This window comes from Prosopis cineraria, unplaced genomic scaffold (assembly GCF_029017545.1).
Source record: "Prosopis cineraria cultivar Desert tree isolate PC_DT_omini unplaced genomic scaffold, ASM2901754v1 PC5, whole genome shotgun sequence".
NCBI classification, from domain to species: Eukaryota; Viridiplantae; Streptophyta; class Magnoliopsida; order Fabales; family Fabaceae; genus Prosopis; species Prosopis cineraria.
The window spans coordinates 28476587-28490767 of NW_026555336.1; the positions used below are offsets into that span (position 1 = coordinate 28476587).

At 30.3% G+C, this 14181-nt stretch overlaps 1 protein-coding gene across 2 annotated transcripts; it reads left to right on the top strand.

Moving 5' to 3' along the window:
- The first annotated feature begins 7238 nt into the window (after positions 1-7238).
- Positions 7239-13159, top strand: LOC129311882 (protein DETOXIFICATION 14-like). Of its 2 annotated transcripts, none has more exons than XM_054954362.1 (8): positions 7239-7370; positions 9689-10002; positions 10644-11188; positions 11279-11368; positions 11519-11575; positions 11694-11932; positions 12028-12233; positions 12888-13159. In XM_054954362.1, exons 2-8 carry the CDS (start codon positions 9745-9747, stop codon positions 13107-13109), a joined length of 1617 nt encoding a protein of 538 aa, XP_054810337.1. In that variant the 5' UTR covers positions 7239-7370; positions 9689-9744; the 3' UTR covers positions 13110-13159. The 2 variants fall into 2 exon arrangements, with proteins under 2 accessions (XP_054810337.1, XP_054810338.1); XM_054954363.1 differs by lacking the exon at positions 7239-7370 and having other exon boundaries at positions 9690-9780; positions 9863-10002.
- Positions 13160-14181: the final 1022 nt, after the last annotated feature.

Consider the following 14181-nt stretch of genomic DNA (forward strand, 5'->3'; position numbering starts at 1 on the left):
AAATCTATCTCTCTTGAGACAATCTATTAATGGTGAAGCAATAGAGCTAAAATTTTACAAGAACTGCCTATAGAAGGAGGCTAACCTATGAAAACTTCTAACATCTTAGACAGATTTTAGCGTTTGCCAATTACTGATAGCTTCAATCTTATCAGGGCCAACATGGATACCCTTACAGTAATAATAATATAACCTCATCATCTAAGAAGGTGCACTTCTTTAAGTTGGCATAGTTTTTGTTCTCGTAAAGCTTGCAAAACCTGTCATGAATGCTTAAAGTGCTCTTCTCGAGATTTACTATAGATTAGAATGTCGTCAAAGAAAACAACCATAAACTTGTCAATGAAAGGGTGCAATACTGATTCATTAGATGCATAAAAGTTCTAGGGGTATTAGTTAGCCTAAAAGGCATGACTATCCACTCATATAGCCTATCTATAGTTGTGAAGGTGGTCTTCCACTCATCTCTAGGTCGGATCCGAATTTGATGGTATCTACTTCAAATGTCAATTTTGGAGAAGATAGCAGTTTCATGTAACTAGTCTAACATATCATCAAGATGAGGTATTTGGAATCAACACTTAATAGTAATCTTGTTGACTACTCGACAATCAATACATATTCTCCAACTTTCATCCTTCTTGGGCACTAGTAATATGGGTACATCACATGGACTGATGCTTTCATGAATAATTCCTTTCTTTAACAGCTCTTCAACTTGCCTATGAACCTCTACATGCTCCTGGGGACTCATTCTATAGGTAGGTTGTTGGGAATAATGACACTTGGAATAAAATTAATGGCATGTTGTATTTCCTACATTGGTGGCAATCCAAATGGAATGTCATTTGGTATCACATCTAGAAAGTTAGCTAATAGTTCTTGAACATCTACTAAAATAGTAGAAACTACAGTATTGGTTTCAAGTACTAGGATAAGGCTCAAAGTTGGGACTTCTACTTTTGTCACTTTGAATTGCTCTTTGGTCACTAGGGATACTAGTGGCTTCGACTCTTGCTTGCTTTGATTGTACTCTTCGGGCAGCAAAGGCACTAATTTAATTTTTACTCCATCCTTATTGAAAGAATAGGTATTCGTGTGGCCATCATGACTTGCATATTGATCACATTACTAAGGTCTTCTTAAGAGTAGACGACATGCATCTATTGGCGTAACATCGCATCATACTTCATCCTAGAATTTGTTACCAATAGAAAAACTAACAAACAACATTTAGAAATCTTTAACTTACTACCTTTGTTAAACTATTGGAGCTTATAATGACGGGGATGGTTTTGGGTAGGTAGTTTCAGCTTTTCCACCATGTAGTTAGACATTACGTTCATAACTTCTATTATCAATAATGACATCACACACTTTCCCTTGAGCAGTGCAACTAGTATGGAAGATATTGTGATAGAGCTAAGGCTCTTCCTTTACTTGGGCTATGTGCAAACTATGCCGAACCACCAACATCTCTCTGTGGTCAGTAGGTACAAACTCTTCATCATACATTGGCTCTTAGGTGTCGAATGTGGATTCTTCCTCTTCTACATTCTCTGATGCATCATACATGTCTCCCTTTATATTGGTGATGACTTTATAGTTAGGACACTCTGAAGCAATGTGACCTATTCCGTAGCATTTGAAGCATCAGATTATCTTGAACCTAGATTTTCTAGCCTTTAGTGGAGGCTTATTGGCAATGCTAGGATGTTGGGCTTGAGCTCTGGAAGAACTGAGGAAATCCTAAGCCCATGAAGACAGCTGGTATGTGGCCTTCTTAGGGGTTTGTTTCTTAATATGGATTGCTAGTCAGGTCACTTTATCCAGAGTCCAACATTGTTGCAGCTATACCTGATGGCTAATAACGGTGTTTAACCCTCCTAGATAGCAAGCTATAGTCTACTCCTCCTTCTCTTGAATGTCACATTTCATCATAAGCTTTTTGAACTCTCAAGTGTACTCCTCTATAGATAGAATTTTTTGTGCAAATTCTACAGCTGGATGAAGTTATCTTGGTAATAGTGTGCAGGCAAAAACTTTCTCGTGAGTTCATGCTTCAATTTTTTTCCAAGTCTAGATCTTAATCTTTCCTTCTCTCTCATGCTTTTTCTTCAGGTTTTCCTACCAAATAGATGCATGCCTCTTGAGTTTGATAGTCATAATCTTAATTTTTTTCTTGTCAAGCATCTCTTTGAACTCAAATTTACGTTCCACCTTTTACAGCCAATCAACAGAGTCATTGGGGTGAAGTTTTCCCTTAAAATCAAGGATGTCTACCTTAATATTGCTGTTCCAAAAAGTTTGACATTAGTCTCGATAGTTTCCAGTAGATGATGAACTGCTGCTACTAGAATCTCCTTCTACGTTTTCTCTATTAGTGTCTAACAAGGCTGCATTTCTATCGTAGCATCCAATTCTCGTATCCTATGTCTCTTCTCTTCCATCTCAATGTCATACACATTCTTACAATCTTAGAGCCATCTTGGGGTGTTTTTTGTAAGGTTAAGACTTTGGAAAAGCAAATATAGAGGTATAGGGTGGAAAGGAAAATTTCAAGAAGATTGGGGTGGTAATGTAATTTTGGGTAATAATAGGGCCAAAATAGAATTTTTGTAAAATAAAGGGTCAACTAGTAATTTTCAATAAACATAAGGGCAAAATGGAATTTTTTGTAAATATGAGGGGTCAAGTATAAATTTCAAAAAATATAGGACCAAAAGACCAAAATAGAATTTTCAAAAGTTTAAGGGCCAAAATGGAATTTCAAAAAGACAAGGGTCAAAATGAAAATATAAAAAAGTTAGGGGTCAAACTATAATGTTAGAAAATAAGGTTGATTGGGTAGAATGACGTGGCTATAGTAACAAGTGGCGAAATATAGTTGGTCTAACATGTCGTTGATTGGTTATAAATGTGACGTGGCAATAACGTTAGCGTCTTCAACCTCCAACAGGCGCGTGCAGTATGTGTAATGATGGTGACAGAGCGTGGTCTTTAGGTGATGGTGTGTGACATATTTTTTGATGATGGAAAATCTCTTGTTCTACATTCTCAGACCTCCTAAGAGTGACGATATATTAGTTTTTAGAAAAAAATGTCTAGATTGCAAGTTTCGAAGACGTTAGGGACTCCTTCTCTGAATCTCTCTCTTCTCCGACGTAATTTATCAACTCTCACCTCACTCTCGCTCTTTGTACCAGCTCTAATATCAAAATGGTTCAGAAACTGAATGGAAAAATGAACTCTTATTTATTTTTTTTGAAAAATTGCTACCATTACATTGAAAACTGTGCCATATTTATACTATCATGGGCAAACAAAAATAGAAGGATTAAAATGAAGGTTACACATTTTAGAAATTGATTTTGAATGTTATTACACTATGCCCTATTTATACTACCATGGGCAAACGAAATCAAAATGAAAACTTAACGACGTTCCTAAGCTTCAACGGATGACATTAATGTGCGCAGCATTCATCCTTCTATTTCCACAACTCTTGTTTCCGTTTCAACAACACTCAAATATGACTTAGTCAAATAATTATAATATATATATATATATATATATATAAAAAGAACTAAGCAGTAAGCACCCACATGTGAAATTATTATCAGTTAGGTCCATTACAAGTGCTGGGACCATTACAAAGGAGGAAGAATTGGAGTAGAATTTTTTCAATTAAATTGCTACATATAACAGGGTTAAGACTTGAACTTTAAACCACTTGTTTTAATGACGAGACTCTCCATGACTTATGTTAATTTTAGTTGGTCATAATCACTTTTTTTCAAGATTAGTATTGCCTCTAATAAATATCAATCTATATCTTAATTATATTACTTTTAATTTTTTCCTTGTATAATCTCTCTCTTGAATACAATTAATAAAAGCATTAGGAAAAAAGAAGAATCCAATGCTATTGATTGTTTTTTTATAAAGTATTCTATATTTTAGACTAATTAACACCAAGTCTATAATCGGTAAAAAATGTTCTACATTTTATTAATGCGGAGAAAGTAGCACTGATAGTCATCCTGATTTATGTCGTCTATTATTTAAATTTTACATGATATTACTTGAAGAAATTGTTATTAGTTTTCAAGTGGAAGACGGCTAGGCTAGTTCTTAGAAGGACAAATACAGTTGGAGAAATTTTATATCATTTAATAATTATTTATTATTAAAATTAAAATGAATATTTATTGATTTAAATTAATCTTTTATCTACAAGTATCTATTTATGTTTTAATAATAAATTATTTTAAATCAATAACAGTTTATTTGGGTCTATTTTTCTTTGAATTTTCATAATAATATAGTCCTTAATTGATATAAATTTTTTTTAACGGTCCTTCATTACTATTTTCCCTTCTTAGAAATGTTTAAAAAAAGAAAAAATATAACTTTGAGTCTCTGTACTTTGCTCGAGTTTTGTTATAGATTCCTGACTTAAAACACTGAAAAATAAAAATGTTTGGATTTAAATTATCAAAAAGAAAATACAAGGACCTACAATAAAGCTCGATGGAAACCCAAAGTAATTTCTTTCATACAAAAAAAAAAGGCTCACGAGCATGATTGTTAAATTCTTGAATTGACTCTACGAGTTTAATGTTTTTATGTTTTCAACTTACAAAATCATGTTAACTTACTCATAAACTCAGATTAAGTACGAACTCAGTTAAATTCACAAGTTTACCTTTGAGTTTATGTTTTTAACTTATAAAATCGTGTCAATTAATTCATAAACTCAAACTGAATGCAAACTTGGTCAAAATTGTTAAACTCGTTTTTTTTTTTTTTTGAGTTTAACAAGTTAAGTATATATTATAAAAAATTTAATTTATAAAATTTATAAGACCTGATTCAAAAAAAAACTTAAAATGAAAAAACTAATATTAATAAAAAATAAAAATATCAAAAATAAGTTTTTCTATTTTAAATTTTTTATATCTTATATATGATAATTTATCAGTATAGATGAGTTTAATTTTAATTATTTATATTTTTAATATATTTAAATTAAATTATAATTATATTTTAATGGTTATATGTTGATAGAAATAAACACTTATAAATTTATAATTTAAATTTATGATATGAGTTTATATGCTAATCACAAATTTTTTTAAATTTAAGAGTTTAACAACCTTGTCCGTGAGCAACAAACGACTATGACCGCAAAGCAGCGCAGATTTAGGAGCTCCTCCAATTATTGATGGTTGCTTTTTGGCCTGATGTCGAGGACCAATGAAACTTTGCGAATGTCGTTACCAGAACGTCATGTGAATGCGATTCATGTGAATGTGCTTTGGGGACTGACGACCGAGTCGGCGGTGATCTGCTGAATTACTTTTCTAATATATTCAATATATTCCTTTTTTCATGTATTCAATTCCCTCCCGGCCAGGCTATATGACGTTTTAATTTTTAGAAATTTCACTTCATTCAAAATATAAAATATTAGATAAATTTTATATATTTTTTCAATTGTCTTTTATTATATTGTGCTTAAATAATTAATGAGAGTATTTGAATAAATCACATATTATATTTATTTAACTTGAGGGTAGTATTAAAAAGATGTGAAGTTTTTTGAAAAATCAAGATTTTAACAATTTTTTTAATAATATAAATTAGTTAATGATTCATATTATGGTTTGGAGGGAGTAATTCATTTAGATTTATTTATGTTTTTTTGTAAAAAGTTTTCAAGGTTAAAAGAATTTTTTTAAAAATACAAGGCCACAGAAAAAAATGTGTAGAAAGATATAAAAATTAAGTCATGTTAACTCTTTCATCCTTTATATAATTTATTTTAGATATTTTTTTATGTAGATTAACAAAAATTTATATTATTTTATTTGTTAAAAATATTCAATTTTTAATTATAACCTTATAAATTAGATGTATATAAAATTTTTATGAAAAATTTAAGCAATAGAAGATTAGGATAAACTTCATTATTTTTGCAAATCAAGCTCATGATACTTTTTTTAAGTTACAAAAATACCATTAAAACTTGCTGGAAAGATAAAAATGGATCATTACTGTATATTTTTGTAAGATATTTAATAATTGGAATCATACATTTGTTGTTGTAAAGCACATATATGAGGGACCACGGATGGGATATTATAATGTGAACAAATTTCTGTAACCAGGCTATATAATTGTTTGTGAAAACTAATCGCCCACGTGATGCTACGAGGAAGGCGTGGGTATATTTTTTAATTGGAGAGCCTATCACAACCAATTTTGAAAGCTCTATTTTTTATCCCAAATTGTTTTCGTAACAACACCCCCATGTTCTAAATTTTTTAGCATAACAATGTCATTCTTAAAGTAATTAAAAAAAAGCATTATTATCCCTGACATTAAATAAGCAAACATTGATCATTAATTTTACCAGCTTAAACTTAATATCAAAGATAACATTGCTATGAATTACTTACTTTAAGCGTAACATTATTATGATTTGAGTCAGTTTTTTTTCTTAACTTAACAAAGTTAACAGTTAAGATTTGCTCATTTAACATAAGGAATAATATTGTTATGATTTAATTACTTCAAAATTAATATTATTATGATAAAAATTTTAGGATATTAAACATTTTTATGAAAAGTAAATGGAAGAAACAATATGCCTTACTTTTTAGTACTATATATGATGGGGGATAATATTAAAGTTTTGACAATGTGCGGAAAGGACAGCTTTTTCAATGAGGCAGATCTCCATCGATTTTAATAATTAATTATTTCCTTCCAATTTTTAATAAAAAAATAACAAAATTATATGAGGAAAAAATATTTTTACAAATGATATATTTAATGAGGGTAAATTAAAGTTTTTTTTATAACTTCAATAATCTAACTGCTACTCATTTTGTGAGATAGTCTCTTTGACTCAAAATATAAGCAGTTTTCATTAAAAATTCACATGCAAATAAATTCATCATTTTCATAAAAATATAAATTGGTTTTCCCTTTTATTTTAGTCTCAATTACTAATATATTTCATCATGAGTGAAATAAATTTATAAAAGGATTTATGTTAATAAATAGAAGGGTAAAATGATAATGTTCTTTTTACATATACTAAGTTCCTTATATTTTAAATTAAAATTAGTTAAAAAATACTTATATTTTGAACTGAGGGAGTAATTAAAAAGATTTTATAAATAGGATTAGGAAGGAAGTATACTACTTAGAGCCATTATATATATATCCTTTACATCCATTCATCTTCCTCACTCTCGTCTTTTTCTCTCGCTCTCCAAATTCATTTTCAGAGCTTTCGTGCTGCATCAAAGGATTTGGGATCGTCTTGAAGATCACATTATCAGAATTTCTTCTCAGTGGTAAGTAATTCATCCTTGAGATTTAAACACTTTTGCGTCTTTCTCCTCCCACTATTGACCATGAAAGTTAAAATTCTTGCATTAGAGTACGGCTTTGAACGTGAACGCTCAAGCATGCATGGTTGTTTATATATATATATATATATATATAACCATGTACTTCAATCTCTCTCTCTCTCTCTCTCTCTCTCTCTCTCTCTCTCTATGTAGACACACGCACACGCATATTGTTATGAAAATGAAACTGCAGTGTTCGGCTTCAATGCTCATTGTTGGATTTCAATTGCAATCTACATGGAGATAGTTTTCCAATTACAATAGTTGGATCTCATCAATACTTAAAAATTATCAAGAAATATGTCTCCCAAAAAAATTCAAACCAATCATCAGGATTAGAGCATTCTTTACACACATCTCTTCTAAAAATTTGAGATTTGATACTTTCAAATATTATATGCCAAAATGTCTAACAGCTGTTTAATTAAATTGAATGATTATTATCATATCATGTAAAACACTCATTAAGTGAATTGACTTAAGCTACTTACCAAATCCAAATCTCTTTTTTTGTTCTCCTCATTACATTACATGTGAATTCTTTCACCGATCTCTTTATTTAATCTCATTAGTATATTTAATTATTTGTTTGATTTGATAATGTAAGATTGTTAATTGTGACATTAGATTAAATATATTATCCATGTAAGTGATCTTATTTTTTAAATATATGTTAGTGATCAATATGTACATGTAACCATTAAATATAAGATTGTGTATGGACATATGTACAAAAAAAGACTATAAAAAGCTGGGAATAAAAAGAGTATGAAATAAAGATCCGAACCTCTCTTTATGTGATTGTACATCGAATTCCCCGATCATTTATACTCTATCCTATATTAGTTCCTACGTTTTAATATATATATATATATACACACAACACACGCTCTCTTCATCCTATCTTTCAATAAAATAATTACATATTTTTAAATTAACTTTATTTGTTTCATATTTACTCCTATTAAACACCCTATAATAAATATCAAGTCATTATCAATATGGGTACTTTTTTAAAAAAAAGACAATGATTACACCTCAACAGATTAAAAATGTTTTACATTTTTGAACATCCAACTCCTCAAAAAATACCTTATATTTTTAAATGAAGAGAGTATATATATATGTATGTATGTATGTATGTATTGCTGACTAGTCAACTATGGCAAACTAGGACAGCTCGTGTATGAAGAAAAAGTAAGTAAATAAATAAATAACTAAATAAAATGAACAAACCTTACTTATTCCCCTTTTGATAGGCGATCCACTGGTTTCAATGTAATTCTGCCGCACAATGCAAGTGACGGGAAAGGGTTCAGGCCTTCAGGGCCCGATATCTTTACATCTGGTTATTTTTTTTTTTTTGGCCAAAAAAAATCTCATGGATATTTAGGATATCACAATTCTGTAAGTTTGACTTCCTGAAAATAAATATTTTCTTTATTATTTATTTGTTTCTTTCCTTCATAAATAATTGTATTTCAATTTTTATTTTTTTGATAAAATCCCATCTCATTCTTATTTATGATAACTGCATGTAATTGATTTGCAATAGTATCAGAAATTGGTTGCGATGATGTCTATTGAATGCTATCCTGTGGGTTTCTGTTGATTCCACAGCTTCTCGAAATAGATTTTTCACTGTAATAACAGTAATTTTCTCTCGAATTAAAAAGATACTACACAACAACAAAATATATCAATTTTATTTTTTTAAATAAAAATAATTAACATGAAAATAAATGTTAAGATGATACTTTATAAAATTAATAGTGTACTTTTATTTATATGTTAATTTTCTGTCAAATCCCTCCAGGCAAAAAAGCAACACATCTTACTTTATTTATTGTAAAACGGTTGGTCCAATTTTCTAATTTCCAATTTTTAATTCCCAATCTTTTCTTCATTTCTTGTGAATTTTGTAGCACCTATGTCATCACCATCAGATAAATCTGATAGTTGGAAACTAAGTGCATCTTGCATAGCTTTCTCTCCCAGTCATTTGACAAATTGGAACTATATTCATGCACTTGGCTTCTATATTATTGACCAAATTTGATTTGAATAGTCTGGTTTTAAAATTTGTAGTTTACAATTTTGAAATAAAAAATTTATTTTTCATATATTAGTTATTAAACTTAACTTTATCTGACCTCTTACGTGATTTTAAGTCTACTTTGGATAAGCTTACATCTAACCTCTTACATGATTTTAAGTCCACTTTGGAGAAGCTTACAAAATAATGCTTACACTTTGTATAGTATTTTAGCCTTGAAGATCCAAAAGGAGTGCCTGTGAGCGAGACAGAGGAAGGAAAATGGAAAAGGGACTGTTAGATAAAAACATAAAGATGGTATATAATGAAGATCAAGATCATTTACACATAACATGGAGTGTGTTTGCTCAAGAAGTGAAAGAGGCTTGTTATGTAGCAGGGCCTATGGTGGCTGTGAATGCTTCAACCTTCTTTCTGCAAACTATTTCTCTAATGATGGTGGGTCACTTGGGTAAACTTGCTCAGTCTGGTACTGGCATTGCCACCTCTCTTTGTGCTGTTATTGGCTTCAGTGTCATTGTAAGTCACTTATTGTTTTACAAGTGCAGATCTCTTAATTAAGAGTCATATAGCTTCATTTTGCATTGTGAGATTTATAAGGAACTGGTTTTGGTGAGCTTTAAAGGTTTTATTTTTTTAATTTTTATTAAAATCAAAATTATAAAGATTTTAATAAATCTATTTTATTATTAATTTGAACAATATAGATATAATCTGAATGGTCCAACTACATATTAAAAGTTTTCAAAAATTTTATTTTGGTAAATACAATATTAAAAAAAAAGATCATATCCTAATTGGCACTTCAAATAAAATGTCTTTTAGAAAAAGAAAGTTGTGAATTAAAAATTTTAAATCGAAACTATCTAGAACACATCTGGATAGTCAATTTACAAAAATTTACAAAAATTTTAATATTTAATTATACCATTCAGATTAAATTTGTATTGTTCAAATTGGTGATAAAATAAATTTATTAAAATATTTATAATTTTTATTTTAATTCAATGAAAATAGAATAAAAAATAATTCTTTAAATCTAAACAATCTAGATCTCAACACCCTAACGAGCATCAAAATTAGTTTTGGTTTATAGTACTTCTTTTCAATAACTAACAATTATTGCATTTTGGGTTATATATTTTCTACTTTCTTTATAGTTTGGAATGGCTTCCGGACTTGAAACACTGTGTGGGCAAGCCTATGGAGCTAAGCAATATAAGAAGTTTGGCGTTCAAATTCAAACTGGCATCTTCTGTCTTATTTTATGTTGTCTTCCTTTGAGTGTGTTGTGGCTTAACTTAGGGAAGCTACTGGTTTTGCTTGGTCAAGACCCTTTAATTTCACATCAAGCTGGTGAATTTGCAGTTTGTTTGATTCCTGCTCTATTTGGTTATGCAATACTTCAAGCCTTGGTTCGATACTATCTCATGCAAAGTTTGGCTACTCCTCTTCTACTCTCTTCCTTGTTTATTATATGCTTCCACATAGTTTTTTGTTGGACACTAGTTTTTAAATCTAATGTGGGTCGCTTTGGAGGAGCATTTGCTATTGGTACTTCATATTGGTTGAATGTGATCTTACTTGCATTACATATCAAATTCTCTAAATCTTGTGCAAAGACTCGGGCTCCTATTTCCATGGAGCTTTTCCAAGGCATTAGAGAGTTCTTTCAATTTGCTATTCCTTCAGCTATAATGGCTTGGTATTCTTCTATACTCCTCATAATGATATGACTTCCTATGTATTTTATATTATAGCTTTAATATTGATGATATTGATTTGGATGTTTTAGCCTCCAATGGTGGTCATATGAGCTGACTACATTGCTTGCTGGTCTTCTACGACCAAACCCAGAACTTAAAACTTCAATCTTGTCCGTATGGTATATATGCTTTTTTCTAATAGTTTTATTCTAAAAAAATCTATCATAAGTATTGCTTACTAGTTTAAATTTAGAACCATTTTGTATCAAACATTCAACAATATACTTCTAACTAATTCTCTGCACAAATTTGAATCTTATTACAAACAGTGTATCAATGACCGCTACAATCTATTTTATACCAGAATCGGTTGGCTCAGCAGTCAGGTTTGCATCACATAACATCCATCAATACCTTTGATGTATTTTCATTTGCTTTTGTCTCCAATGTTATATATATAATAGCCTATAAATATAAGTGGCTTGTATGTTTTCTTATATTCAGCGCAAGAGTTTCGAATGCATTAGGAGCTGGAAGTCCACAAGCAGCAAGATTGTCAGCCTTATGTTCTAGGATTCTAGCAACATGTCAGGCTATTTTAGTGGGCTCAATCATTTTTGCGGGCCGTAATGATTTAGGTCATGTTTTTAGCAATGAGCTAGAAGTGATAGACAGTGTCGCAAATATAGCTCCTTTTATAGTTATGTCTGCCTTTATGGACTCCTTACAAGGCACCCTTATAGGTAAAATCTTATTTCGTTCCAATGCTATTCAAAACAAAAGTATATATATTCTTGTCGTATTCAAACTCAGGTTTTTTATATGCTTTGAAATCCAGGGATTGCTAGGGGAAGTGGGTGGCAGCACATAGGGGCATATGTGAATTTTGGATGTTATTATGTTGTTGGAATTCCACTTGCTGTAATCTTGGGTTTCTGGGTAGGCATGAGAGGAAAAGGCCTTTGGCTTGGAGTAACGAGTGGTACAATTTGCCAAGTGATTGTGCTATTAACCATAATTAGTCATACAGATTGGATAAAAGAGGTTTGTTATTCACTTTCAAGAATACCACTTCAATTCATTTTATCATTTGAAGCTTGGCCTTTTAATTTTGAGCAACTAAGATTCTGCAGCAACTTTGGAACATTTAATTGGTTCTTCTTTTTATTTTTTTTATTTTTGGTTAAAGAGTAATTTTTCCCTTCAACTATTTGTTTAGAAATGTTTGACATTTTAAACTTTCATGTGATGTAATTTTCTCTTTAACTTTTAAAAATGGTGTATTGAGCATCATGCCATTAAAACAAGTTAATTTTGATTGCTAGATGATCCAAAAAAGTTTTAGAAAAGGACTTCAAAAATTACAAAAAATGACTCATAAAATTACAATTAAGAACTCTATAACAAAAGTAATATCAATTAAATATTTTTTAGTCCTTTCTTTTTTTTTAACAATTTGCAGGTCTTTTGCTGAAATTTTTTGGGTCAACTAATAATTAACGTTAACTATTTAATGGTAGGGTACCCCAATGCACTACATGAAAGTTTAGGATTCTAGATACTCTTACGTGAATAATTAAGAGGCAAAAATACCTTTTACTTTCTTTTCTTTTCTTTTCTTTTTCTTTTTGGTTTGAAATACCATCGATGTAGTTCTTACTTGAAATATTCCCATTGTGGGAGAGCTTGAATTTGCAGGCAAGACGGGCTAGGGAGAGGACATTGCAGAGAGCTTCAGCAAGAAGAAGATGTTTTGGCTTGAGCAGTCAGTGTATTATATATTTGTTGAGCCAATTATCATCTTCTTTGTGCAAAGTGAGATATATGATTGAAATAAAGATGGGCCGGGGATCAAGCTTTCACACATCGACAATTCCTATATTGTCTCCATCAACCTGTAAAGTTGAAAGTTTAATGTAAAGCCACAAGCAATAGCGTGATTTAAACAATGCAGTCAAGTCGTTCAAACATCAATCCGCGTTGGTTTTTCTTGCAATGCTTTTACTTACTTAATTTACCTTTGGCATAAGTAATTTTTGGGTTAAAGATTTTTGCTGGGCAAGAAAAACTTGCATTGGATGTTTGTTGATAAAAATGTTTGTTGGGCGAAGAAAATCACGTCTTTTCTTTTACCTGTTTTTTTTTTTTTTTTTTTTTTGCTTCCATTGGATGTTTGTTGGGTTTAAAATATTAGTTGGGCTACAAAAATCAATTTTGGGTAAAAATCATATTTTTTTCCTAAATAGGATTTTTGAAAAAAAAAAAAAGCACAATTTCTTGCAAACGACACACTAGGCCTCACAAGCAAATTGGACCCAAACGAAACAAACAACATAAATTTTTAACAATAAAAATAGAAAAGCAAACCAACGTTTTTTTTTTTTGCATTTTTTAAAGAAGCCATCATATATCAGGCTTACAAGGAAACTATTAAAGATAGAAAAATAGGTGGGCCTCACCCTTTACAGACAAGCTTATAGGGTTTAGGTTTTAAAGTTTGGCTTCTCAAATTTTGAACAAATCTTGAGGCCCGACCCTTATTGCAAGGGCTCAAGGCTGGGCCTAGAAATTCAGTTTTAAAAAAAATAAAAAACCAATATGATATTTTAGTTTTGTTCTTCTAAATAATAATTTAATTTAACATCACAATATTTAACATTATAATTTAATTCTAGATTTCAACATAAACTAAATCAAGATCTCACATCATCTAGAAAATAAATAAAAGATTTTAAAGTCTAAATACATGTGAGTTGATGCCATAAAAATTCACAACAAAGTTCCATTAGGAGCTAATCACTATTACCTAGTATTAATGATAATTGAGACATCTTCACACACCAATTGAAGAAGACAATTGGATCCAAATTAAAGTAAGGAAGAACAAGGATAGAAGTGGTGAAATTTAATTTTGATAAGTTACTTTGACACTAGGTTGAATTCTACACATTTTTCCTGCGCTCATTTCATATTAAAATCAAATATAAACATC